Source organism: Hirundo rustica, chromosome 7 (assembly GCF_015227805.2).
Source record: "Hirundo rustica isolate bHirRus1 chromosome 7, bHirRus1.pri.v3, whole genome shotgun sequence".
Classification (NCBI taxonomy): domain Eukaryota; kingdom Metazoa; phylum Chordata; class Aves; order Passeriformes; family Hirundinidae; genus Hirundo; species Hirundo rustica.
The window spans coordinates 37,004,790-37,031,580 of NC_053456.1; the positions used below are offsets into that span (position 1 = coordinate 37,004,790).

General features: G+C 43.2%; 1 protein-coding gene across 8 annotated transcripts in view; it reads right to left on the minus strand.

The window, feature by feature from the left end:
* Positions 1 to 1,085: 1,085 nt before the first annotated feature.
* The window catches only part of IKZF2 (IKAROS family zinc finger 2), a 115,403-nt gene continuing 89,697 nt past the window's right edge, over positions 1,086 to 26,791 (minus strand). For all 8 annotated transcript variants that reach the window (XM_040070026.2, XM_058421368.1, XM_040070030.1 and 5 more), the window contains 3 exons: positions 21,606 to 21,743; positions 13,925 to 14,068; positions 1,086 to 8,993 (listed from right to left, as the gene is read on the minus strand). In XM_040070026.2, the coding sequence (XP_039925960.1) occupies positions 8,269 to 8,993; positions 13,925 to 14,068; positions 21,606 to 21,743 (1,007 nt within the window). In that variant the 3' untranslated portion in view covers positions 1,086 to 8,268. The remainder of the gene's footprint in view (positions 8,994 to 13,924; positions 14,069 to 21,605; positions 21,744 to 26,791) is intronic.

Consider the following 26,791-nt stretch of genomic DNA (forward strand, 5'->3'; position numbering starts at 1 on the left):
AACTCTAAAGAAGCTTTTCTGGTCTCTCAGGTAGATAAAGGACACGAGTCCTGTAATTCTTACGCAGGCAAATCTCTCCCTAGAGTAAATGGCAGTTTTGCCCTAGCTAAGAGCTTAGGCCTAATCCAAAATCCATTGGCAAAGTCAACAGGAGTCTCCACCGAGTGGGTTTTGGATCAGACCGAAAGACGTTTTAATTTTTTTTGTCATTTTTAAAAAACATCAATATTAAGTGCTTTTCTTAAAAAAAGCTGCAATTAGAAAAGAAAAGGAAGGAAGAGTCAAGAACAGGTATGTCCTTAATTCTGGATGTGGATGTGTTTCAATGCCAACGACAAGCAGGAGGTAAATCACAAGCTTTAGCCTTAATTTACAGTTTATCATCTTTTGTCACCATCAGTCTACTTGAACCGTATCTTTAAATGCATTTAGGGCAGAGCATTTTGTTTCACTGATTTGTGTGGACTGAGGAAGGAACACAGAAACCACTGTAGATTAATAAGATGTCAGGGTAAGTATTGCACTTGAACAGAAAAATAACCCAAATGTCGGTGGTTTTTGTTTTCAGAATTAATACAGGCAAATTATCCGTGTCTGCAATGATGATGTTTAGAAAGCAGGATCCAAGAATGAAGCATAAGAAGCAAATTTGGGGTTGGTAACCCCCACCCTGGAATACAACAGTAGTAAAACTTTTTTTTTAAAGCATTTTCTTCCAACAGGAACAAAAAAATTATATGACTTTTTTTTTTTTTTTTTTTTTTTTTTTTTTTTACTTTACAATTTTAAATCTTTCTAAACATTTGCATTAAAAGTTTCCAGTTTTCTCATAAAAAGATATACATTTTAGGAAAAAAAAACCAAAACAAAACAAAAGAAAATAAAACCAACTAAAAAGAAAGGCAAATATACAGTATTATAATTACATCACTGTAGAGTCATCTCAAAGGTACCCTAGATCTTTAAAGTGTTACAAAGAGTACGTACCTTTTTTTTTTTCCTCAAATCAACTATGGTTTTTTTTTCTTTTTTTTCTGTTTTTAATAAAAAACTACACTTGAGTACAAAAATATGTAAACAGACTGTACAGCCAATGAACAAAAAACACCCCAAAACCAACCCCCCCAACCCCCTAAACAGCCCAAAGCTACAGGAGAGAAGAGCGGGCCCAGACTTAAAGCTCCAAGAAGGAAAAGGGGAAAAGAGGAAAGCACAGAAAGCTAGAGGAGACTGCTACATGGTGAGGAAGTGAACATGTTCAAGCTCTGAGGACACTTGACAATTTGTCAAATAATTGATCACAGTTTCAGAATCTGAATGACTACAAAAAACAACCAGAAAAAGTCCTTCCCTTGTTACGGCGTGTTCAGGAGCGAACATCCATTTCCAGTAAGCAATGTCAAATCCCAGTAAGTGCATAGTAGGGATTCAGTGACCTCCACCCCTGCAAGAAGCTTTACTTACTCGGTGTCACTTGAGGTAAAACTAAATGGCCCACCTGACTGCAAAGTGGCCCCGCTGTGCCCCTAAGGAGCCGTGCTCCCCCCATGCCTTGCGGGAGGCACCCGTCCTTTCTCCAGCCCGGTGACGCAGACCAGAGCCTGCCGAGCCCCGGGTACCACCAAGGGCCAGGGATTAAGGCTGCTACACAGAAAAAGGGAACGTGTCTTCAGCGCTGCCAGCGAGGCCTGCCCAGAGCTGCTGTGCTGCACCCCGATCTCACGGGGGACACACGGCCAGCTGCAGAGCTCCTGTGCGCTTCCAGATCCAGCCAAAGGCGTGGAACGAGGCTGGTGGTGCTCAAATGTTTTCCTGGGCTGCAGTGCAGTCACTTAAACCAAGACCCGCTGCGGGAAGGAAGCGCTGGCCCCGGCTTTGGGCCACGCTGCTCCCTTTCTCCCAACAGGGTCCACACGGTACCAGCTCCTCTCACGACATGATCCGATTAACTTCACTGTCATTCACTCCCTTGAAATACTACGCACACTGCTAGTCAAAATATCACAGGGGTTTTTTCTGCTCTTAGGTTTTTTTGCAACTGTAAAAAAATATTAGTTTTACTATGACCATGCAGGTTTCCGTTGAAATGGTCATTTCTGTCCACTGATTAATTAGGCCCCAAGATGAAAAGGAGAAGTTTGTACAGAAGGAGACAGCACGGGAAGTTATCTTCAAAGATGAGGACACAAGTGAGCACACTGAAAACCAACCACCTTTCCAAAGGCTGAAAGCGAACAGGAACTGGGAATCTGCATGATCAACTGGGAAGTTGATGATTTAGATGAATTAACAGAGACTGCTTTTATTGTTTTCTTGGCCTGCTAAGCATGCAGCATGGCAAAGCCTGAGCCCACCCCTCCTCCTGACTGTCCTCTGCACGTTTCAGAGCCAGACAGCAGAAGGACACAACCCACCCTTTCAAGTGGGGTCGTAGGAGGTCAAATTAGAAACCAAACTGGGAACCAGTGATGTTCTTCTCTGCTTGTATCTCAGAACACATCATGGGAAAAAAGGGAATCTATTCACTATGAAGCAAATTCCAGCTCTTTTCTACCTAATTGCTCTCCCCACCACCTCTCTTTGGCTGCTGTGGCCTGGGCCCAGCAGAGTGCTGCCAGTGGGGTGGCTCTGAGCTGTTGCTGGGCTCAGGGTGTGCCCAAAGCCTGCTGGCACAGCCACCTTGCCCACGGTGGCCTGCCCGCCTTGGCTGCGCTGGCACACTCAGCTCTGCAGCCCTGCAGGGGGAACAGCTGCACCTGAAACCAGGTCACCAACCCGCAGGGAAAGTCCCAGAACCGGCCCTGTGCTCGTCACAGCAGAGCTCCAGCTCGTGAACCCCCTGAACACCTCCTGCTGATGAGCTTCCCTCGTCTCTACACCAGCTCCTGGGGTGACAGCAGCGTTACAGGCAAACTTGCAAAAACTTCCAAAGGACTCGCCCCATCTGTTTTTCCAGGCTGAAGCAAGAGGCCAAGTGCTTTAAAGTCTGCTCCCAGTCCAAAGCAGGAACTTTAAAGCAGAGCAAAGTCCACTTCCAAGGGTGCTTTACTTAGAGCACTGAGAGGGAGAAAACAGAAGATGCTTCCCTGCTCTCTGTAGGGCACGGTGCAGCTGGGGGCTCCCACGGCAAGTCCTGGCATCGCGCTGGGGACCAGCCACAGACCAGCTTGGGCTGGATAGCTGGAATGCACTTGGCTAAGGGAATTTTCAGCCCTTCCCACTCCTAAAAGCCGTGTGACTCCAGGAAATCTCACAGCAAAGTACGGAACAGGGTCCTCTCTCCGGGTCAAGCTGCCAAGGAGGGCGCAGAGCAGGGGAAGGGATGTTTCCTTTGGGTTGGTTTTTGTTGTGCATTCTAAAAGGGTCTGTTAGGATATCACAAACGACATCGGGATCTCCCAAAATGCATTTGGAAAAGGCACATATACAATTAAGCATATATCTAACTACACAATACCATATATATATATAAATATGCTTTCTCAAGCTCTCCAGCTGCCCCAGACCACGGGCCATCCATTTTTGTTTTTAAATGCTATTAAGCCAAGCTAAGATGCGAATTACTAGCAGAAAAGCCAATTTCATCTCCCTTTTCCTAAAATCCCACACTGACTTTCAGCGACTCTGGCAGCCTCCCTCCTCCCCCCTCATTACATTATAAAGCACAGCAAGAGTTAAGGAAAGGAATTTATCCAGCAAAGGAACTCCATTACTGTAGCTCCTGCCCTTGGCTGAAATAAGCACTTTTGCTGCAATTATCTCCAAAGTTTCTTTCTGGAGGAAGGAGTGTCTGTTGCCTGGCTTATTTCAAATCAGAACAAGCTAGCCCAGGACCTGGGCAACAGTAATAATGCCCCATTAAAGCCCAGTTTTGAAGGGCTGGGTTCCATTACTGACCTCCTGCCTTACAGCACAAATTTAGGAAAGCCCTTGTAAACAGAAAGAAATTTTGAAAGTCTGACAACTGAGAATTTCTTCACCTGGCAGTAAACATATTTTAGGTCCACATGGTTACTTTGTGAGCTGGGTCCTCACATTGCAGAAACCAGTATCACTAAAAATCAGGCCAATTAACCCATTTAAAATCGCTCTCTCTACTATAGACCACCACAGGTTAATGCCTAGACACCCTGCACATCACATCGTAGATGAAAGCACTTTTTAAGGAGAATAAAATTGTTTTAATCCCATAAGTTACTGAGTAAAGAGCAAGCTTTACTGAAAAATGCTATATATTTTGAGGTGCACTCCTAACTGATTACAAAGAGAGGTGGCTGTAAAATTCATCAGTCATAACTGCAGATATATAGATAATGCCCTCTGCTCCAAGGATATGGATCACACCAAGAGCAGAATAAGCAGACATGCTTCTCTTCAAATTAACAGGCTTACAATCCTCTAAACAGAGTCAGAATATTGCCTTTTTTAATGTAAAAGAAGCAAAAGGGTTTACTGGCAGTGGTAGAGAAGTGCACAGAATTTTTTTATTCTTTCCTTTTTTTTTTTTTTTTAATGAAAATGGGGAATGCTCACAGGAAGCCAATTCTAAATTTGCAAATGCATGTTTCTAACTGGAAACCTGATTCCAAGAATTTCAAGAGAGTCCAATAAAAATCAGCTAGGTCGATTTCCAGTACCAAATACTCAGAACAAACGGATTCGGAGGCCAAGGATTAGCCACTGAAATTCCTAGTACACTATGAATGACTAATGAACTTGACGAAACTCAAGAGCTTTTCTTAGAAATCCAATTCTTGCAGAGAGCAAGCAAGAAAAAAAACACTCAAAGAAATCTCTGCTGCCCCATTTTGCTCACTTTTGTGCAAGGACAAACTGCACTACATAAACCTCTCTAATAATTTTCAGTAGGAATTGAATCCTAAAGTACATGTTAATTCAAAATTTTGTTCAAAGTTTGAACTAGAATTTAATCTTTCTACTAGAATTTAATCTTTCTTCTTCTCCAAACTCTAGGATAAAAGCCTTCAGTGAATGTTTAGAGAAGGACATTGATAATAAAAAATTGAAGTGACCCCTCAAATTTCTTCCTCTCCAAATAATGGTAGTTTCTCTAAGATAACTCCCCAGTGCCTCCACAGTTCCCTGTACCCGTGGTACCAGGGCATACAGACCTCACCTGCTACCATTAGATCAAGAAGCTGGACTTAACTGAAGCCAGGTCCAAAATCAGCGGGCCTCCCCACCTGATCCTTTGAACACCTACAGAATACACCCAACCGGAGGTATCAGCCAGTCATCAGGGAACCAAAGTGCACACTAACGAACTGCAGATGTAATTGCTGCCAACTGATTTGTGGATACACAAGAGATTCTCTACCTTTCCCGTATTCTGGTGCTTTCCCAAACAAAGGCAGAAATTTTAAACACTTTTTCCCTAGTGCCAACTGTTCCAAGAAACCACAGCCCAATATTCTTTCACTGACCACAGAGGGGAGAACGGAGTGTTTCCCTCAGAGACTGAAAGGATTTGCCGGCAACCTCTCTCTCTGGCTTGGGCATGTTTTTTTCTGGAGGTCAAGGCAAGCCCAGCAACCCTCAAGGCCCAAGAACCTTTCCCTTTCCACCTTGTTCTTAAAGGACCTTTCCTGCCTCAGCAAATCACAACCACTCTTTTCTCTGCTGAATTTCCAGGCACATCCTGACACAAAGCAAGGCCGGCCACCTCCTAAGCCCACCTCCCTGACTGCAGAGAATCAGCCACACGGAATAAAGGCGATGCCCTCCAGCACCTCCCTGCTCTTCTCCTGCACAAACTCTTTTGACTGTACCAGGCACAAGACAATGAGAATAGTCTGGAGGACAGCAATGGTTCATTTGCCCCAGTTTCCTCTATAGTAGGGTGAAGAAAGAAGGAGGGGGAGGAACCCAACGACATTAAGAACAATGTTGGGAATAGATCTTTAAATCTGTCTCTCCAAAGCCTTGCATATTCCCAGCCTTGATAGGTCTCACATTACACAAGATGACATTTCTGTCCATATTGTATTATAATTAATAGGCTACTGCAAGACTTTACCAGCTCCTACTTAATAGCATTGCAGTGCTGGGAAGCAGTCATCAGGTAATCTGGCCATGATCTACTGTATTCTTTCTAAACACAGGTTCTAGCTGCCAAGAATGTCACCATAAAAAGATTTCAATCAATACCACTCAGCTCCTACTTTCAAATGCTCCAGGTCTAGGAAGAGAAGAAGGAAGAAAAAAAAAACCCAGTACCCTCAAAACGAACAGCAAACTGGCATATGCATCAAGTGCACAGATTGGAGGGAGCAGATGGGAATTCATTATGCCCTGATCTTGCTCTCTCTTTTATACTTTAGTAACTTTATCCTTTGGAAAAGGTCTCCCCGAGCGCACAGAGACCATGCGTGCGGAGGGGGTTAAACCCATCCAGATCTTTCCATTCTCAAGCTGTGCTCTTGTTGCCAAACAGCAACATTTCAATTGTGATTGGTACAAACAGTTGGGTTTCAATGGCAATCTGTCCCCTAGGTTTAAGCCCAGTTTTTACTGATGCAACTTGCTGGGTGGTTGCTGGCTTTGTTATTTACTGAGAGAGAAAGAAAGGAAACAAAATAGATCAGTGGACTTGTTTTCTTGTTCAGTCTGTAGGTCAAGGACTCTCTCTGGAGTGTGTTTCTCCATTTGCTTTCCCTACAGGGAAATTAATAAATTAGGAATAAAATTGAAATCTTTAAGTCCAAATCAATACACAGCACCTCCACCTCCACTTATTACTTTTTGAAGAAGTAGGGAAGGTCGTACGTGACCTGTTGGTTGCATGTATACCACCTGAAGGTCGTATATGACCTGGGCTTCTGTGCTCACCAGGACCCAAGGCCACCCAGCAAAACCCACTAATACTTTCACTAATACATCAGCAGAAGTGATGATGTACAAACAAAAGGAATTCAGTGGTTCAGCAGATTATCAAGTAAGAAGTCAACAAGAGAAAAAACAGTCAAGGTTTGGATCCTGATGTAGCTGAAGTAGTTGAGGCAGCTCCATTAAATTCAACGGAACCAAGAGGAATAATGTTGGCCAAGGATCTGGCTCCTAACGCTTTCCCAGCTGCAAGTGTTAGTTTAGGCTGTTGCCAAGAGGTTAACACTGTGATAGTAGAATGAGAAAGTATTTACACAATTATATATCTATATATACCTATATTTAAAGAACACTTTGCTGCTAGTACTTTCGTCATTTTAAAAATCCGTAATTTTAACCCAAAGGTATTCCAAAAGAGCAGCAGAACCTCTTGAGTAAACTACAGACTCTCACCCACTCCTAGGCCACTTACTGTCCTAGAAGCAAGTTTAAATGTTATTTCTAAATGCTCTTGTTTAAAACTTAGGGTGCAACTAAAGAAGTAAGGCTCCCAAGGGTCTCTAAGAAGCCAGTGAGACAACACATAGGCATGGAGTAACAGAATATCAACAATTCTAAAAAAAGGTGCTTCATAAGTTAAGGAAAATAAAAACACAAAGCCTCAAACTTACCACAGAAGGCCCTCAGACTTATGAAACTAAACTGCTGTAATGTGGTACAGTGTTAAGACATACATTTCTTTTTTTTCTTTTTTTCTTTTTTTTTTTTTTAAATTTATTTACATTCTAGAGGGGCAATACACACTGAACCCAGGAAAACAGCTCACCCTTGAAAGTAATTTTGAAAGGAATATTGACTTTGATTCATGCTCCTAACTCCCTACCAGTTTCGCTTTAAAAATACTTGTTCATTCTGTGGAACAAGGTTCCCCCCCTTTCCTCCAGCCACCGAAAGCTCGCACCACACCTTCACATTAGAAAAAGACTCTCCTCTGAAATGTTTCTACCTATTCCTCTGAAATTGCAAATGAGTGGCATCTCGTTGGGACTTGAAAGCACCTGGCACGGTTGAGCGATATCCCGAAAGGGGACACGGTGTACAACTGACTGAGACGGACACAGACTGCCTTCCGATTCCCACAGAAAGCAAGGCGGGTCACTCCCCAAAAACTGATGGCCACAACAAACCCCTCTTTTATCCATTCCCTTCCTTCTTTCCATTCTTAAGCTGGGCAGAGCAAATGAGGTTGGGTCCACAAAAAATAAGGTTAATAATAATAATAATTAAACAACAGCAACAACAACAACAGCAACAACAACAAAATAAGCGTCTCAATGTCTGAGGAAAAGTGGGATTGTAAGTGCAGTATTTCTTCATGTGCAGTTCTTCTACTTCATACGAGTCCCCTTTGGATGAGAAGGCCTAGCGGAATGTGTGCTCCCCCCGGACTATGTGCGACGAGAACTCATAGCGGTCCTGGCTCCGGTAGCCACAGATGTTGCACTCCAGCGGGTCCCGGTAGCCGTGGCAGCCCATGTGGATGGTGTACATGACATGGTCCAGGAAGAGGACGCGACAGTGCTCGCACTTGAAAGCCCTAATCTGCTCCCCTTCTCCGTTGATCACCTTGTACATATCCTTTAAAGAGCCCTTAGAAGCTTTTGTGACATCCAAAGGCTTGGCCTCTTCCTTCACGTAAGCCGGGTTTGGCTTTATCTTGGGGGTTAAGGCAGCGTTTCCTGGGTAGGACTGGCGGTCGTCGTGGCTGCTGTCTGAGTCAGTAGAATCCAGGCAGCTATTGCTGGGGGAGCCCTCTCTATCCTGGATTCGACTCTTTGGTCTGATGAGGGAGATGGGACCATCCATGTTGTTCTCGTGGCTGTCGGCTGTTTCCCTGCTGATGGGCCTCTCTATCCTGCTGGGATGATAGACCTGAGCGTAAGCTGAGCTGATGACCGGGGCCACCTCTGCAATTGTGCTCGGTGTGTGCTGCATCAGGGGGTGAAGTGCCTCAGCTCCAAGGTAGGTGATTGCATTGGTGATGGCTTGGTCCATCATGTGAGACTGCATCAGCTCAGCCTCCTTGTCATAGCTTAGGTTCATATCAAAGGGGATATCTGGATAGCCAAATCTCATGAACTTTTCACCTAAGAGATAAAAGCAAATGCATGAGCAAAATCAACATGATCACTGCAATGTTTCACTGTAAAAGGGGCAGGGGGGGACAGAAACCCCCTGACTTAGGGTGAAATTATTCCAGAATCTAAAGTTAACCTCCTTCTAATTTACTACTGGCCTCCCATAAAGTTCCTGTCCTGAGACAGGTAAAACAGTAACCTCACCAAGAGCTTTCTTTTTTTTTTTTCTTTTAGTTTATTCCACGTGAAACATGTGGCTGCAGAAACTTCCAGAGCAATTCCGAATCTTCAGCTGGGCCTGATCGTGCCTGGACGATTGGACTGAAATATTGAGGCCACTGAAGTTCTGATGGAATACAGAATTAGACATACTCTCCCCAGAATTCAAGAGACCATTTCACAGGTCCCCCACGACCTGAGGTGCCTCACACCTACCTTACAACAGGGCTGAACAGTGAGAAACCTAAAAAACAGGTACAGGGGGCTTGTTATGGTAGCGCCTTTAGAACCACAACATACAGATCCTTGAGCCAGCAGAAAAAAACACCAAACATTAAATGAGAGCATGTGGCCAAGAATGAAGGATGAAGCCATTTACAGGAGCACTGGAGGCTGATCTTTGCAGTTTTCCTCCTCCTCCTTCAGAAAAAAAAAAAAAAAGATTCTATCCTTTTTGGACTGAGGGAAAAAAACCATGCACACCCATCCTGTCCCAGTGTCAATTTAGGCAAGAAAACAAATAGAGAAACCATGGGTATAGCTTAGTTTCACTTGGCAAAAGGCAAAAGCACCTTTCATTGACACAGGAAAAATTTATACATAATGATGGTGAAGCTGGCTGATTCATCCCTGCGAATCCTAACTCACATCCTTGTAACCTTTTTACATCAATGACACGACAGATGTGCAAAAGCAGAACCACATGCTGGTACATTCTGGCAGTCACAGGGCACCACGTAACGCGTCACAGCTCTCCCTGGAGGGAACAAATTGACCACCGTTTGCACCAGGGCTCAGCTCAGCAGCACTGCTTTTCCAGTGATGGCTTTGGAGTGCCAGGAGAGGCAAAACTCATGGAGTAACTTCTTTTTAAGCAGGAAAGGTTGCATGTATATGATACACAAGATACACGTGTTCCTATGTGTTCACACATGCAATGAGCTAGCTGTTGACAGCTAACTTTTAAAGCAGATTTTATGAAGTCTGATAAATAATTTTGGTTGGTTTTCATCATCTTTGTTACTTCACTTCCTTGGTACATAAAACCAGACTTTTTTTCCAGTAGCATAAGTAAGTAAATTCAAGAAGTTACCACTTACAAGTGGTTTGGCTATTCAAGAATCAATTTACTCAAGAATCTTCTATCACCTTTTGCCAAAATTGCTTGGAACATAACGCGTATAAACCACTATAAGAAACAGAACTGTAATCCCAAATCTCTTCCAGATTGCATTAGTACATTTCAACACAGCTATCACTCAGCATTTTATTTTTGAGTATAATAATTCATTCCACTTAGTGTGACTTGTTCCAAAGTGATGCACAGAGAAACACCCATGTTATCCTTAGAGATGTGCCCCACTTCTGCAGGGGAACTTCGCCTTGATTGTCAAGGTAATTAAATGTAAGTCTAAAGTGAAGCACATGAATATTCCTACTCTGTTTAGCAATACTCTTCACATGGCTGGACACCATACCACGTTTGTGTATCTAAGATGTGTACTCAAAGATGGTCCTGGCAATCTAACACGACCTGTGGAGGATTCTTGCCATCAAACATCCTCTTTTCAGTGTTTTGCTGTGCTCTGGCAGCCTGTGATGTGCTGCCACAGACAGGATGGACAGCTCTACACTGGACGTGGCTCAAGTGGAGCCAAAGAGGGGCTGGAGGACAGCTCCAAGAGGCAAGTGTGTCTGGTGCCCACTGGCGCCTGTCACTTTGTCTGGCCATCTGTGCCATTCTTGTGTTTGGATAAAGAAATGGATCTGGTGAGGGTCTGATGCAGCTGCCAAACACACTGTCAGTCCTTTGTAGACTTAACAGAACAAGAAATACTACCCATCCTTTATGGGCTACTTGGATAAATGATGCAAACCCTATTTTGATTCCTTTCATCATCCATGTTTAGTTACTCCAGCTCAGACAGCAAAGAAAGCTGTAAATTGCCAGTGACCTGAATTATTTATTCCTTTAATTATGAACCAGTTCCAAAGATGTCAGAGCCTGAGAAATGGAGTGTGACATAAAAAAGTAAAATAAATGATAACATGGGAAGGAGAGGGCGTAAAACACAGAGCTCAGAAGTAACCAATAAACAGTCCAATAAACCAGCACAATGTGGTTTCCAAATTAAATTCCCCTTTAGCCAATTCTACATTTAAAATCAGCTAATCAGACCAATCATTCTGAATTTTCATTTAAACTATGCTCAAAGTCTATTTATCCTTGCCCTACATTAGTGAAGTAGAAGAAAAAAACAGTCTCCCCTCTGGCCATATGACATTCAAATAAACCCCGAAACAGGTATTTGAAGCTAGATCAAAGGACACAGGCACAGCTGTCCTGTGATACCTGTAGTCCATCTCGTCAAGTATCTAAAGCAGCTGGGAGAAAGCTACAAGAAACCTTGGAGAGAGCTGTTCCAGCATTTCCCCCTGGGGAAGCTTCTCCCTGACCCCCATTAACCAGGAGCTGACTGTAATTTGGCAGCTGGCTGATCTTCATCTGTTCTGAGACGCCCGTGTATTTTTAATTCTTACTCTAACAACCACGGTCTTATCGTAAGCCACATAAATGTCTCCTTTTGCATCCTGCCAGTTCTTAACCTCGGTGACATTCTGGGAGTAAGCTCCAAATTCCAACTGAAAATACGTGGATCTGCTTCACGTGACCAGCCTAAAGAGGGCTGCTTTTAATTTGTGTCTGCCTCTCCCTCATTGAACAAGAAGCAAAAAGAAGTACTCACACTCCTGCACATCACAAATTGTACCTTCTGCCTCCACTATTTCAACTGGTTTGCTAAGACTAGTACCTCAAGAGCAGATATACAACCAAGTCTCTCACACTGAAACAAATTAATTCTGTTTGCTGTACGCTTCTTCCTTTCCTCCTGAAAATTCAGCCATAGGAGAGACTGTGGTCCATAACCACGGTCCCTTGGAGATTGCTGAGCAGAACGAGCAGTAAAGCATCAATAGATGTAGCATGCAAAGATTTTAGCTCATGCTTACATGACCTTCTCATAAACACCATTAAGTTGTTTTGGACAGGTGCCACGCTTGCAGTATGCACAGGAAAATTTCCTGCAAGCAACAGAACCATTACACATTCTTCCTGATAGAGCTGAACAATATCTAATTGGGGAGAAAAAGGGAAGAAAAGTGAGGTCATGGTGTAGGGGGAAAAAAAAAAAAGGCAGCCGAGTGAAAACTGCTGTTATTCAATCTAAACACTGTGATGCCACTAAAGATTGGAAAAATAAGATACGATAAATATGAAAGGGGTACTTGTTTCCTACACATGGATAGTGATATGTTACACCTATAGAAAAAAACCCAGATTTATTTAACAACAAAGTAGTATAACCTGCTGAAGAGAATAATAATGTGGTATAGCATCTCTCAGGCAAGGATTTCCAATCAGTAAATCTACCTCTGAACACAAGAACAGTAAATGGTCAAGGGTGCATGAGTGGGCAAGTAAAATCACCTTGCTGGTCTAAAAATATACTGATACAACACAGGAAATCATGATGTCTCCCAGCATTCCCCACGTGGGATGGATCATTGCTGGGGTAACCTCGGCTCAGCACCGATATTTGGGAATGGTCAGCTGACTGAGAGCAGCCAGGTCAGTGTGTCACTCCCCCCAGGTGAGCTGCTGCACACTGCTGGCCCCCTGCTATTCCAAACCATGTAGCTTTCCTACTGCCACCTTCAGGGGTGATTTAACAAATCCATCTGAATCTGCATTTAGCTGAGGGGCAACAATTTTTCTAAATGGCTGTGCTAATTACTTACAGTGCTCTGATCCTCTCTGTAAGTGTCCTCAGTGCAGGCAGAATGAGACACCCTTGGGTTCTGTGTGACTACCCTTCCACGGAGCGAGCATGGAAAACTCCTATTACGTGACTTCAGAGTCTGACACACCAAACAATTCCCTGTTCCTGCTTCCCTCCTAAGAAGTTTTGCATTGCTTCAGTGGCAATAAAAAGAAGCTTGAAGTTACAGCTCAAACCAAGTAAAATTCTCCATACTGTCACTTGTTACAAGCTGAATAATATTAATATGTCACGACACAAAGCAAAATAAGAATTCTTGACCTAGGATTCTAAATCTAGTAATCAAAAGCCACCCAATGCTGTTCCATATTCATGCATTAATAAGTTTATTGTGTGCAGAGTGCTGCACTTGGAACAAGAACTTCTTCCAACTCAAGGGATGTGATTTACTTCCTCATGCCAGTATTATCAGACCAGTTGTTGCCAAGTGTCAGGAATTTAATACAATTTAGAAGTCTTGAGTTACTTGTTGTTTGTTTTTTAACACATATGGAGACAGATAATTACATGACAGTCTTAGCTTCGTTTTTTTTTGTTGTTTTTTTTTTTCCTCTGGAGCAAGGAGAGGGAAGATGACAAATCTAAATCTCAAAAGGGCTAGAGAGAAGTTTTAAAAAAAACCCACAAACAAAACAGTGTTAAGTAAAAGGTTTTTCCAAAGCATTTTTGTGATAGTGGACTTCACTTTTGAATTCTCTGGACTGCTAAAATGAATTCAGTAATTATCATGATTTCTTGCTGTGATTTAACCACCTCCATTGTTGTACCAGAACCAATTGTAAGACTGCTACCTTTCCCCCTTGTTCTTCTGACTATTACAAACAGCACATAACCTATTACCATGCACTAAAAAGAATAAAAGGCTCATTTCCAGCTTACCCACAAACTTCTGTGGGGTGGAGCTTTTACGCTTTCCCATGTTGCTCGTCAGCTTCTCTATAACAGCAGGTCTCTCAAAAGGCACCACAGAAATATTGTTGTCCATCACAGGCTCTTGTTCCTTACAATCTTCCAGAGCAGGTACTACATGAAACCAAAAAATAGTATCAGACAGGTCTGGTCCACACTTCACAGACAACACAAACCATCTGAGCCCTGCTGAATGTGCAACAAGTGCAACACAACAACATAAAGCAAGGTGTGAGAACACTCTGGGCATCGAGACAGCAATCACCTGGAAGCAGAGCCACATTCATAAAACGTCTCTCCTCAGGAAGATGTTAATTAGCAGAAACCCAACTTTAAACATTTATAAAAGGGCTCGTTCTGTTCTGGACACTCAAGATCACCAGTGAGGAGAGGACGCTTTTGAAAACTTACTCTGTAGGTGATATTTTGTGTTATTCTCTCTTCAGTATGGTCACCTGTCACCAGCGTAAATCATCAGTTATCATTCTTGGTGTATTCCCTTCACATTTACCATACAGCATAATTACTCTTATTATTATCTTTTTGCACTAATCTCAATGATTAAAAATCACACAAGGCATTGATGAGTTGCATTTGCTGGGCCTGGCTGTGTGCTCCCTAAGACAAAGGGTTCTCAAATGAAGGATCAATTTGCTAAAGCATATTTCCTCTCTTCACACTGTAATGAGTCAGTACGGGAATTACAAGATTAACATCACATGGAAATTCCCTTCAGAATCAGACACAGAAACTACCCATTTTTTGATTAATATTTTATCCCCTCAAGCACAGATCTAACAGTGTGCAAACAGAGGTTTTCTGCATCTTACTTCACATCATCAGGAATCAGGGATCAGCAGGGAGCATTCCTGCGCTAACTACGGAAAGCTCATACACTGTATTTGAGACAAAAAAACCAGAAAAATCAGTAACTTCTCCTGTCTTCACTCATTTCACTCTTTGTCGCTTGTAGGTTTAGGGAATAAGGTGCTAAAGATAAAACGTAGGAATTGCACAGGCTTCTAACTAGGGTAGTGGGCCACCTGGACAGGGTTTTATACCACTTGCTGATATAGTCATTCTTAGGCACTAACAAAGTACTTTGGTTTTGTTGAGCATCCTCTTATAATCATCCTTTTATAACCAGCGGTACCAGACTGTGGATCAGGCCTGGCGAGTCCCAGTCATTTGCAATTTGTATCAAGTGTGTACTGCTGCTCTGGTGCTGAGTTTAATACCAGGCCTAATTGTCCTGCACTCATCCTCAGAAGGCAGCAAGAAAACCCTGAGAGGGATCAGCCACTAGTCCGTGTGCTAATGGGACGGCTGGGGCATACAGAATGGATGGCAGAAAAACAGAAACCAGGGCGATCTGGCCCAGAGCTCCTACAGTTTGTAACCTGAGAGGAACCCATTGCATTCTCTGCGTAAGATCAGGCTCCCAGTGAAGGGCTGGGTATTGCAGAGGTGGCAAAGAAGTACTGCCAGCCCTCCTCCCGTCTCTCACCATGGCAGCCTTTTGTGTCACAGACACCTTCTCCCAGACAGTGCCATAAATGAACACCACCGGCCCACTTTCCTCCCATGTAACTGCACTACCTTCAGGATCCCAACATGGAATAATCACCCCCCTGCTCCTAAACACAGCTGTTTGCTAGCACATAATATATGAGAAATGGGGTGATAAAAGCCTTGTCTGTGCCTTCTTTCTAGTAAGGAAGAGCAAATACCAGGCAATTACAAAACAGAGTATCTGCTCAGGTGAACTTCTCAATTCAGACATCCATAATAAGAAAACATGGCAATTTATTCATTTGATTCCATTTGTGCCTCTGCTGCTGTGGAAAGCTGAGTACTTTGAGGCTTAGAATCTACCATATGCTGTAAAATGATTTACTCTGCTGCTTTTTTATTTGTACAGGATGCTCCCCCTGAGAAACACAATGGTTTCTCATTTACAAGGCAGTCCTGCTGGCATCACTGAAAGGAAGGGGAAAAAAGCATAAATATGAAATGAATCTAATGTTGCAACAAAATAGGATGCAGTGTTCAAGTGGCCTAATTAATGCCCAGCGCAGACTGGGAGCCTTGGAATACTTTAACAGCTAAGGGTAAAGTTTTAAGGTTAATTAAATACCGTGCTTGGTCAGGAGCTATCTGCGCTACTCAAGTATTTACCAAGGAGATTTGGGAAGAAAGGGAAGACGATGTCTGCTGATTTTCGCCGACTATTGGCATCTGACTGTCCTTTTTGGCTTACCCAAGCTCAGAGGATGGATGCACACGCACGGTGTGGATCCCAGGATGTGACTGCCATGGGCCACGTCCACCCGGGTGCCACTTCAAGGATTCCCAGCCCTTGGTGCACAGGACACACAAGGCTGGTGGTGTGGTACTAGAAAGGTGCTCAGGCCCTCCTAGGAACACCTGCTCAAGGCATCCTGAACCAGTTCAAAGCTCCTGATTACTTTAAAAGCCATCTGAATAAGCCCCAAATGTAGTGACATTTGTATGGTCTTATAACAATTAAGTAATAATTAAATAATTCTGCTGCTGGGCATATGTGTGTAAAATTTCCTACACATAATTTGAAACCTTTCTTCCATGAAAAATGAATAGTGCTAAAAATGACATCTGCTCTTCTCTAAGTCAGGCAAAAATCCTGCTTGGACTCATTTTGAAACTAAAATCAACAACAATGAAAGCATTTTCTTTTCCATCTTTCCTGCTGAAGGTACTTTTTCCCACCTCAGAACCCAAGTCTATAATCCAGGGCACTTCTCTTTTGCAACAGAATCACTGAATCATGCTCATATTTGTGTTCTGATGGAAACATCATCAGAGTGTGTTTTGTTATGCACATTTCCTGGGAGAAAGGAAAAGAAGGAAATAGTCTAGTTTCTGAAACCATTTAAATGGCAAGCAAAACTGGACCAAACAGATGTCACAGTTCAGAAACCTGAAAAGTTAAATAGCATGCTGACAATTCTAGATATAACTATTTTCATTTCAATTTAAAAACCACACAAATAAAGTCTATTTTTTTTTTTTAAGGAAAAAACAAAATAAGAAAGGGAAAAACCAAACTGATCACACACAACTACCAGTTCCCAACAATCAGCTGCTCTGTAGCAGAAGCTCGTGTACACATTTACTCAGCAGTAAATGCAATTCCTTTTTTGTTGTAGTACATCCTACTTCATTACCTTGGTAGTGAGAGCAACCAAAGAACAGCTGACAGCATATAACTAGCTCAGATACAGCAACTCATTTTATGCTGAGCATTTACCGTCTCAGCTCAGGAAGACTTTTTTATTCCAAAAATCGAACTTCCAGCTAACGAAAAGCCCACGCTTGAGTATGTGTCTGTTCAGGGATGCTCTTCATCAGTTATCAGCGTGTGCTCCTGGATTGCCCATGGAAAAGTTCACCACCTCTGACACTGTCAATACTCAGCTGCAGTTAAAACAAAGTGTTGTTTCTAAGCTTAAACCCTTAATTCATAAACTTGGATAGTCTTCAGAGCAGCCTTTCTTTTCCTGAAGACATTGTTTTTTCACAGTGAGTATCTTTAACTTTTTATTTCTTAATTTGTAAGAAACCACATGAACTATTAAAAAAGTTTATGCTGTACCAGTGAGGAAAGAATAGAGGGAAAAAGAGAAGTAAAAAAAATTACCCAGTGTGTGTTTTGCTGATAAATATTTTGTGTGCAGACACCAGACACTGGGCTAAGTCTCAGCTGGTATAAATTAGTATTACTCCATCAACCTCAATTTCCTTTCTGAAGCTCACAATATTGCTATTTAAAAGAAGTGTGTGTGTGCAGAGAAATGACAGGAAATATTCCCATGGACCCTGGTGGGAAGTGTCCTGTGGGACCAGCATTTTAACGATGTTTTAAGCAACTATGTAAGAGGGAAAGACACAAGGCCATTGTGTGTTTTATGTGGAGCTGGCCTTTGAGCCTCGCACAGCCTAGGGCTAGGCTTCTTTCTCCTTCTCCTGAAAAGAGTACCCTTCTCCATTCCCCTGGAATAATTTCTCTGGACTTTTGGCTTAGTGGCAGCGGAGAAGAAGACATAACTGGGTGTAAACCATAGCTAGCCTTCAACATTTCTCCCTGTTCTTTCCTGCAAAGGTCATGTTCTTGGCATTCAGGGACTGTCCCTTTTGTCACCCCCAATACACTGCTAGCTAGGAGACTGCAGATTCATTTCTCCTTCCAGAGGCAGCACTGCTTAGCTGAAAATTTTCAACAACAAAATCATGGGATCTCTCTTGCAGCATCTGTCCTGCTGAGCAGGGAATAAGAACACAAGGAGGGGCAGCTCGACAAGCAACTGGCACCCTGCAAGAGGATGGAGTGAGACCCAGATATTTGTACATTCCTACCCACCCCCAAAACTAGCCCTCCTTCCTCCTCTCCCGCTTCTCCTTGTGGCTTCAGTTAGGTGATCTACCCATCTGCAAGACAGAGATAATTGAAAGCACCAAAGTTGATGTCTGTGGCATGCCTGTAAACTGATGGGCTTGAGCACAATGCTTGAAAAAAATCCAAACCCTCTTACGGGGCTGCTTCCAGTTTTCTGGAACAATTAGTCTCCGCAGAAATAATTTGGATCAATGCTTAGTGTTGGCCAATGCTGGTGCTGTTAAAGCAGGAGGAGCTGGATGCTGGTAGGGATAGGAAAATCCCCACGCCTCCATATTCCGTGTGCAAAGGTGAAGTTGTGAGCAGAAGTCACACCAAAACGCACTCCGAGGCTTCAAAATGCCCAGCAAAAACAAAATGCCAAGTATTTGGAAAGAGAGCCAGGAAAGCTCGACCCCAGTGGGATGCAAAATAAATCTCCAAAATATACTCTTAGTCATCCTCAGGAATATCATTTCCATGTGTGACATGGGAGACGAGGAAATTAATACAATTTTTTCAGGGTTAGTGTAAGGCCTAATGTTAAGCCTAAGGAATCACTTTTGTGCTCCTCCCTGGCGTCTCTACAGTCCCAGGAAAAAGGACTTTGCTGCAGACCTCTACAGGTTGGTGCTCGTGACCCTCACATTGAGCTTCACAGGTGTGAGTGCTGCTGGGATGTGAGCTGAGATTTATGACTGGTCCCAGCTGAATCCGGAGCTCCCCTGTCGCTGCCTGTCCTCACCGTGCCCTCACTAAACAACTAAATGAAGCCAGTGGATCAAACATCCCCTTAAACACTCACCAGGGGAGGCACAGACATATTTGCCTGGAGGAGAAAGAGGCACTAGTTGAATTCAAAGTGCTGCTTTAAGCTAATTTTGTTGAGAAAAGTGAAGTGGTTGTGTGAACGCTTCTATTTTAAGCCCGAGCAAAGTCAGTGAGGCTGTAAATAAAAGAACTGTCCACATGGGATTTGCACTGGTTTAACTTCAGGTGGTAGAAAAATCAATGCAAGGTCAATCACTGCAGCTTCTCTGGGCAGACAAGGTTAAGGACTTACCCTTCTTGTCATGGCATTAGGCAGCTCAGAAAAAGCTTTAGATTTCCTCAGAAATGTTAATTATTTTAATTTATTATTTTAATGAATAACACTGTAATAAACCCTGCCATTGAGCGGCATTTGGGAAGCTCCTCCACAACAGAATCTCAAACATCCTGGGTGTCACAGCTATGGGCAGCTCCTGTTATTCCCTAAGGAAAGGCTGACTGAAGGCATCCCTCCCTGGATAACAAGACAGGCACGAGGAGTGTGTATTTCATTGGGAATCAATTCAGTGGTTCAACTCCTACCTAAGTGACCGAGCCCACAACAGGTACCTCCGAAGAGCAAAAGCCCTGAAATCTGCCTTTTCACTGATTTTTACCAGAACAAAACCACCTCAGGCACATAATCACTTGCTTCAATATCTTTAAAATATCCATGACATTTTAAATGTTGACTTTAGTCTCTAGGGTATCTACAAAGAGAGCAATTACTTAACAGAGCTGTAGGAATATTTTGGCAATGTGTACTAAAACTGTCTAATGTGTCTTTGTAAGCATAAATTGGTGATGGGATAGTAGTATTTAAAAAAAATTGGAGATTTCTGTCACCAAAATATAGCCTATATGCTGAACAGATTTTATTTCAGCTTGCATTTTCAGGTTTTTAAGAATGATTTTATGGAAATAATTTCCAGATGAAGTCATATGACTCCACTCAATCATGATAAGTAAAATGGAAAAAAAAAAAAAAGTGGAAGTGCTCTTTTGCCTTTTCATTTACCCACAACCTAACTTTTTTGGTGTTTGTAGGTATATGGTAATTTTAAATCAAAATGGAAAACATACCATTTTTATATTTTCTGAATAGTAAAAAAATTGAAGACTTCAAGTACCAAATATCTAAAGACAACTTTGGGAAGTTAGAAAAAGCTCAGTTTTAGAAGAGTTTGTGAGACACTAATTTTGAATAAAATTATAACCATTTTTGGACAGCTACCATTTAGCATTTAGTGCTACAGATAAGCCTTCAACCCTGCAGTCTGAGACATTATGCTCATTATCCATACTAATAGCTCCAGAAATTTCTGAAAACAAATTCACAGAGTTTGACATTTCTTGCTTTCAACAATCTTTTTGGCAACCTTCAGTTCTTATGTATATTAACACATGCAGTGTTAGTTAACATATTAATACCAGCAAATGCAAATGCATACAAACATTTTTTTGTTGTTGTTATAATTACTTTCTGCAACACTATTGAACTCCATTCTGCTCTAGAGATTTTTACAACCATCCCTCCCTTTTTTGGAGGGATAAGATAATATTGCAGAGGGTAGAAATAATGAATTCTGAATACCTCTGCCATCCTTATCTTTTCCAATTATCACTCACTATCAGAAAGGAAGGGGAAGAGAATCGTACATTTTATACACGGCTTCAACTCCCAACATAAGAAGGACATGGAGCTGTTGGAACAAGTCCAGTGAAAGCCTTAGAGATGCTCCAAGGGCTGGAGCTCCTCTGCCGGGACAGCTTGGGGTGTTCACCTGGAGAGGAGAAGGCTTCAGGGGGACTTTAGAGCTGTTCCAGTGCCTAAAGAGGCTCCAGGAGAGCTGGAGAGGGACTGGGGACAAGGGATGGAGGGACAGGACACAGGGAATGGCTTCCCACTGCCAGAGGGCAGGGACAGGTAGGAGATTGGGAAGAAATTCCCCTCTGTGAGGGTGCTGAGGCCCTGGCACAGGGTGCCTAGAGAAGCTGTGGCTGCCCCTGGATCCCTGGCAGTATCCAAGGCCAGACTGGCTGGGACTTGGAGCAACCTGGTGTAGTGGAAGGTGTCCCTGCCCATGGCAGGGGTGGCACTGGAAGGTCTTTAAGGACCCTTCCAACCTAAACCATTCTATGATTCAACTTTTTGGGTAATTTTGAACAGGAGACTTGCCTTTATTTTCATGTCTGCATATGTGCACATTCTAAAAAGTGAAATACTGACTTAAACAAAATAAGCACAACTAGGGCTGTTAAACTGGACAGAGTGAGGATTTTAGCACATCTTTTCTTCTCCTGCCTCTCTGAGTGTAAGCCCTCTCTAAGACGGAACAGACGGAAGGGAGGAAGAAAAAGAGATGGAAAGAGACCCGCAGGAGATACCCCGAGTCCAGGGGAGCTCCGGAGGCTGTGTGCACCCACCATGGTGACTCATGACCTGCCCAGCAGCCTCCAGACTGACATTCTGCAGGTAGTTGTGGCAGCGTTCCTTGTGCTCCTCCAGAGAACTGCGCTGCTTGTAGCTCCGGCCGCAGTAGTTGCACTTGTGAGGCTTCCCCACTGCGGAAAGAATGACAGCATCGGGTCAGATCCACGGCAGCCCGCTTCTGCCATCACCAAAGCTCACACCCCCGCCACAAACAACTCTTGTGATGGAAAGACACCTAAGAAAGGTTACTGAAGCCCCAGGCCTTTCTCCCAGCCCCATTTTCCCACCGTGCACGCCTCCTCCCACCCGCCAGGTGCTTTGCCCCATCCGTTTTTCACACTAACGCTGTATCAGCAGAAGGAAAAGGAGGCGGCCTTGGTGGCAAAGCAAATAAACAGATGCCGAGAGGGGGAAAATAGCAACCAGCTGAATCACACCCCAGCACCAAGTCTCGTGGGAAAGAAACTTCTGAGGCCTTTGGCTCATGGCACAGTTGGCTTCACAAAAATGAGCTGCCCCAGTGGCCTAATTCTTCTCCCAGCTGTGGGGAACCTATTACGTGGCTCAGAGGAGTTCTTTCATAGAGAATACTTTGCCAAAATTACTCAGGGAGGGTTGGAAAATAAACTGAAAGTAACTTTGGTAACAGCACTGTCACATGCCAGAACTGAACAACCACCAGTAATTCAGAGACCAGATAATATAAAAAAAGTACATAATACGAATATATATACATAAAAATACAAAAGGCCACGTACAACGAAAACCAAGCCAGATAAGTGCAAGACGTAACTCAAGTTTTTAATCTTTTTCATTTTGCTCAGCAGCGTTGAGCACGAACGGCAAATGCTCCTTAATACACGCAAAACCTGGCACCAAATTCTCATAAATTATATCCATTTCATAGTATGTCATTAAGAAACCACAAGAATGGCCTAGCCCAAGGCCAGAAAGCTAGCCAGAAGGTATTGTGCCAAGTGGTGCTAATAAAAGCTTTTAATATAATTTAAACTTGTAGAACATGAACATTTATCCTCTAATAACTAAAGAGCTATTAAGTCAGTGCTGCAAGTCTAGTAAAACACCATTGGCTGCAAACTTCAGAGCTGGCTGAGGGAAGGGGAAGGTCAAACTTCTTCCAGAGTTTTGAAAATCTTAGGTAAGAATTTTAGTTTCTGGCCAAAGAATTTGAGAACATCCTCTGTTGGGTAATCTACATGTTTCTATTGGGTTTGTCCCAACATTGAAAGCTTTTCACAGTCATTTACCTAATGAAATCTGAGCTGTACTAGTTGCAGCCAAACTGCACCGTCACCAATGGGATGCGAAAACACAGGGAAGCTGTGGGGGGAACAGGCACAGCCAAGAATGAGCTGGGCAGAAGGTTCAAACATGAAAAACCTGAGTCAAGGCAACTCTCAGGGCCCTCAGCAGGACCAGCATGTGCCACATCCTATAATGGAAGAAGAAAAAGCCTGAGCCCGTGGTATCAGAGCTGGTCCAACATTTTCAAATGTTTCTGTCTCAGAAAAAAGGGATTTGATGGAAAGAACGTGCTTGCAGAAAGCTTCGGGTTTTCCCAAAAAGTTTGTGTGCACAATTTAGAGGCACAACCAAATTTTCCATCAAGGGAAAAAAACCCTGCTTTTAGTAAGCATCCAAACTGTGGATTTCTTTGTTTTGAGACAAGTCTTATCCTCAAGAAAGTGTGTCTCAGACCAACGAGTTGTGGCCCTTATTTTAGTTTGCTCACTTGCTTACACTGTTGCCCTAACTGATGCTGGTAATGGAATTCTCAGTGGAGGCCCAGTGTGAGACTCATTATCATTCCCGGAATAATTGCCCTTGATGTGAACGATTTGGATCGAGCCTCAGCCCTTAAACATAAACCAGCCAGGTCATTCTGGAGGCACCTTTAGGAAAACACACCAGAGGTTCCCCAGGATGGAGAGACTTCTATAATCACTATTACAATGCTTCATCGTGCACCTAGATGGCATCAATGTCTGTCAGTCCAACGCCCTCATTAGAAGCTAATGTGGTGTCTAATAAAAACATCCAGTGCAACGGAAGGAATTATGTTAACTGAGCTGAAGCACGGCTGAATTAGCCCACCCAGTTTGGCTACACGAAGCTATCAAGCAACCTAGATGGACTGCAAGACACAAGGAAAAGGGGTGACTGCTTGCAGCTATTTTAGGCAGCTACAATTAATTACATTATTATCTTTTAACACAGGGAGGAACATTCCACTATAAGCGCATATTATAAAAAATTAATAATTAACAGTCAAAAACGAGGTTTTATTAGACCTCTTCAAATGGTTGCTCCCTGCACTGCAACCTATTCCCATACAACACAGCAGAGCTTTTCCAATGATATCTCGGATGGTCAGCTACCCTAATTCCATCAAATTTGAAGGTTAATAGAGAGGATAAAAGTTAATGATAAAGACATGATTTCTACAGGCAATATGGGATTTGAGGAATATAATTCCTCAAGGAAAGAAATAGGCCCAGTACACACGTTCCCTTCTCTGGGGGGAAGAGAATAAACAACATGTGGCAAATGTTGGTCATGTTGCTCCATACACAACTGCAAAGAATGAAGTTTCTGAGTAGTCAGTTGAGTAGCATCAAGCACAACTCCCTTGGGTTCATTTCCCAACTCTGTCCCCCCTGGCTCTAGAGATGCAATCACATCACAGCCCCAAAAGTGTAACATCTGATTTACACTATAAAATTACACAAAGTGACTGTGACTTGCGTTAAAGAGCAATTGATCAGGTCAGACCACAATGGAATCAGTTCTGATAGCAGGAGTTTGTGAGCAATTCTCACAGCCCGTTTGATAAGAGGTTCAGTGAGCTGAGGCAGCAATTATAGTCAACATTTCAGAAATTGCATCATTGTGACAAATGTCAAGCCACTGAAATAGCTGCAAATATCCCCTTGTATTCGCAAAGAAGTTAATGACAAAAAAAAAAAAAAAAAAGGAAGTGAATGTTGCCAGTGGGTGCACATTTCTATGTATTTCATATTACCTGACAGAAAGCTGCAAAAGCCTTTTAGAGAATTCAATTTCAGTGATAATCTCAACAGCGTACTTTGTTCCACATAACAACCTGACATGAAACCACATGACTGACAAAAAAATTTCAGCCTTTGTCAAATACTTGAGGGTAGGCAAACAGCGATATTCAAAATTTGCCCCCAAAACATGGAGCTCACACTACTGGGCATAAGCAGTCTCTGACTAAAGGGCATTGACTTGAGGATAAGGAGTCCAACAGCACTACGCCTACCAAACCCTTCTCAAAACCCCCACTAAAGACCACAGAGCCATTTTCACTGTGAAACAGCTCCAGGTTTGCTTGCTTTGAAGCTGTCTCCTCCAAGATCCACACGTACACGGACACCACATTTGGCATCGTACGCAACCACCGCTTGCCAAGCAAAGTCAGGCTGGAAATCCCTGGTATGGGGTAATTATTCCGTTATCAGCTTTTCAGGATCAACAACCACATCAAAAATCACCGTCACTTCTTCTCACAAAAATGACACGGCACAGTCAATGCAAACGAGCCCAAAAAACTTGAGAAATCTTCAATCTGTTGTTGAACTGGGAAAGACCTGAGTGCTGGGCAAAACCCAGCGGCCACACCTATGAAACAGCTAACTTGAAGAACATAAAAAACACACTTTATATTTCTTACTGAAATGTCAGAATTTCCACGCATTTAAGCTCAGATTTGGGCAGATGACAACATGGCACAGAAAACCCACAGTGGAATCTCAGCCTCAAATGGAAAATATTATGACACTCACAGTGAAAAAGACATTTAAATTTGAAGTACAATTTTTACCCTGGAAACAGGTGAAGCACTCATCAAAATTCACAGCAAAATGGATTTTGCTTGTGAAATTAAAATGCTCATGTGGAGGGAGGAGGGGAAAGAGGAGGAGGACATAAAACCAAGGTGTTTCTGTGTTAGGAATACTTTGAGTCCTGTGGGTGAACTTTGATAGCTGAGAAGTCTGCGTGCAGCGACAATGAGATGGTGTAACTCGAAGGTCAATATTCAAGACAGAAAGCAGACTTGGGCCTAGGGAAACTTCTTTACAGACATTAAAAAAGGTCAGTGAAAGAGAAAGAGCCTGCAAGGCATTCACACAGCATTTTGCTCCCAAAAGATATGGGAGTGCATAGCAGAATATAAAATAAGTCAAAGGAAACAACAAGGCATCCCAGGTACCACCTTGCCATAAGCATATAAAATGAGAAAGGCTTATGGAATGGGTTCAGAGCTGCAATGCACTTTAGTGAGCTAAAATCCTGCCTCCCTTAAGAGCACCAACACTACACTCCCTGTTTCAGGTAGCACTTTGTCCTCTGCAGCAGCGCAGAGCAGAATTCCTCCCTGTCCATTCGCTCATGTCCATGGTCACAGCTCGAGCACTCACACGTCCTGCTCAGGCAGGGCTGGGCATGGCTGCCCATGTCACCTGGGCTGGCACAGTCCACGGAGCAGAGGCTTTGCCTCAGATTTCCATTACTTTTGCTCTATTGCCCTAGGCAGACCGTGCAAGTGGAGCCAGCAAGGATTTTTGCACTGCATGGCCACCTAAGACAGCTACTTTTGGCTCAGACCAAGAGACCCTCTGACAGCAGCGCAGTGAGTGGGGCTCATTTCTGTACAAACTGAACTCCTGCTCTGCCCCAGCACCCCAGCGCTGGAGCAAACATCAGTATTCTCCAACTGAAGCTTTCTGGAGCAGTGTTAAAGTTCAAATGTTCTTTTGAGCTGATACTTCACAGAATCACAGAATGAGCTCGGTTGGAAAAGACCTTTGAGATCATCAAGTCCAACCGATGACCTAACACCACCTAATCAACTAAACCATGGCACTGAGTGCCACGTCCAGGCTTTTTTTAAACACCTCCAGGGACAGTGACTGCACCACCTCCTTGGGCAGCCCATTTCAATGCTCACGCACTCCTTCTGTGAAGATTTTTTTTTCCTAATGTCCAGCCTAAACTTTCCCTGGCGCAGCTTAAGGCTGTGTCCTCTTGTCCTATCAGTGGTTGCCTGAGAGAAGAGACTGATCCCCACCTAACTACAACCTCCTTGCAGGGAGTTCTGGAGAGCACTAACATCTCCCCTGAGCCTCCTTTTCTC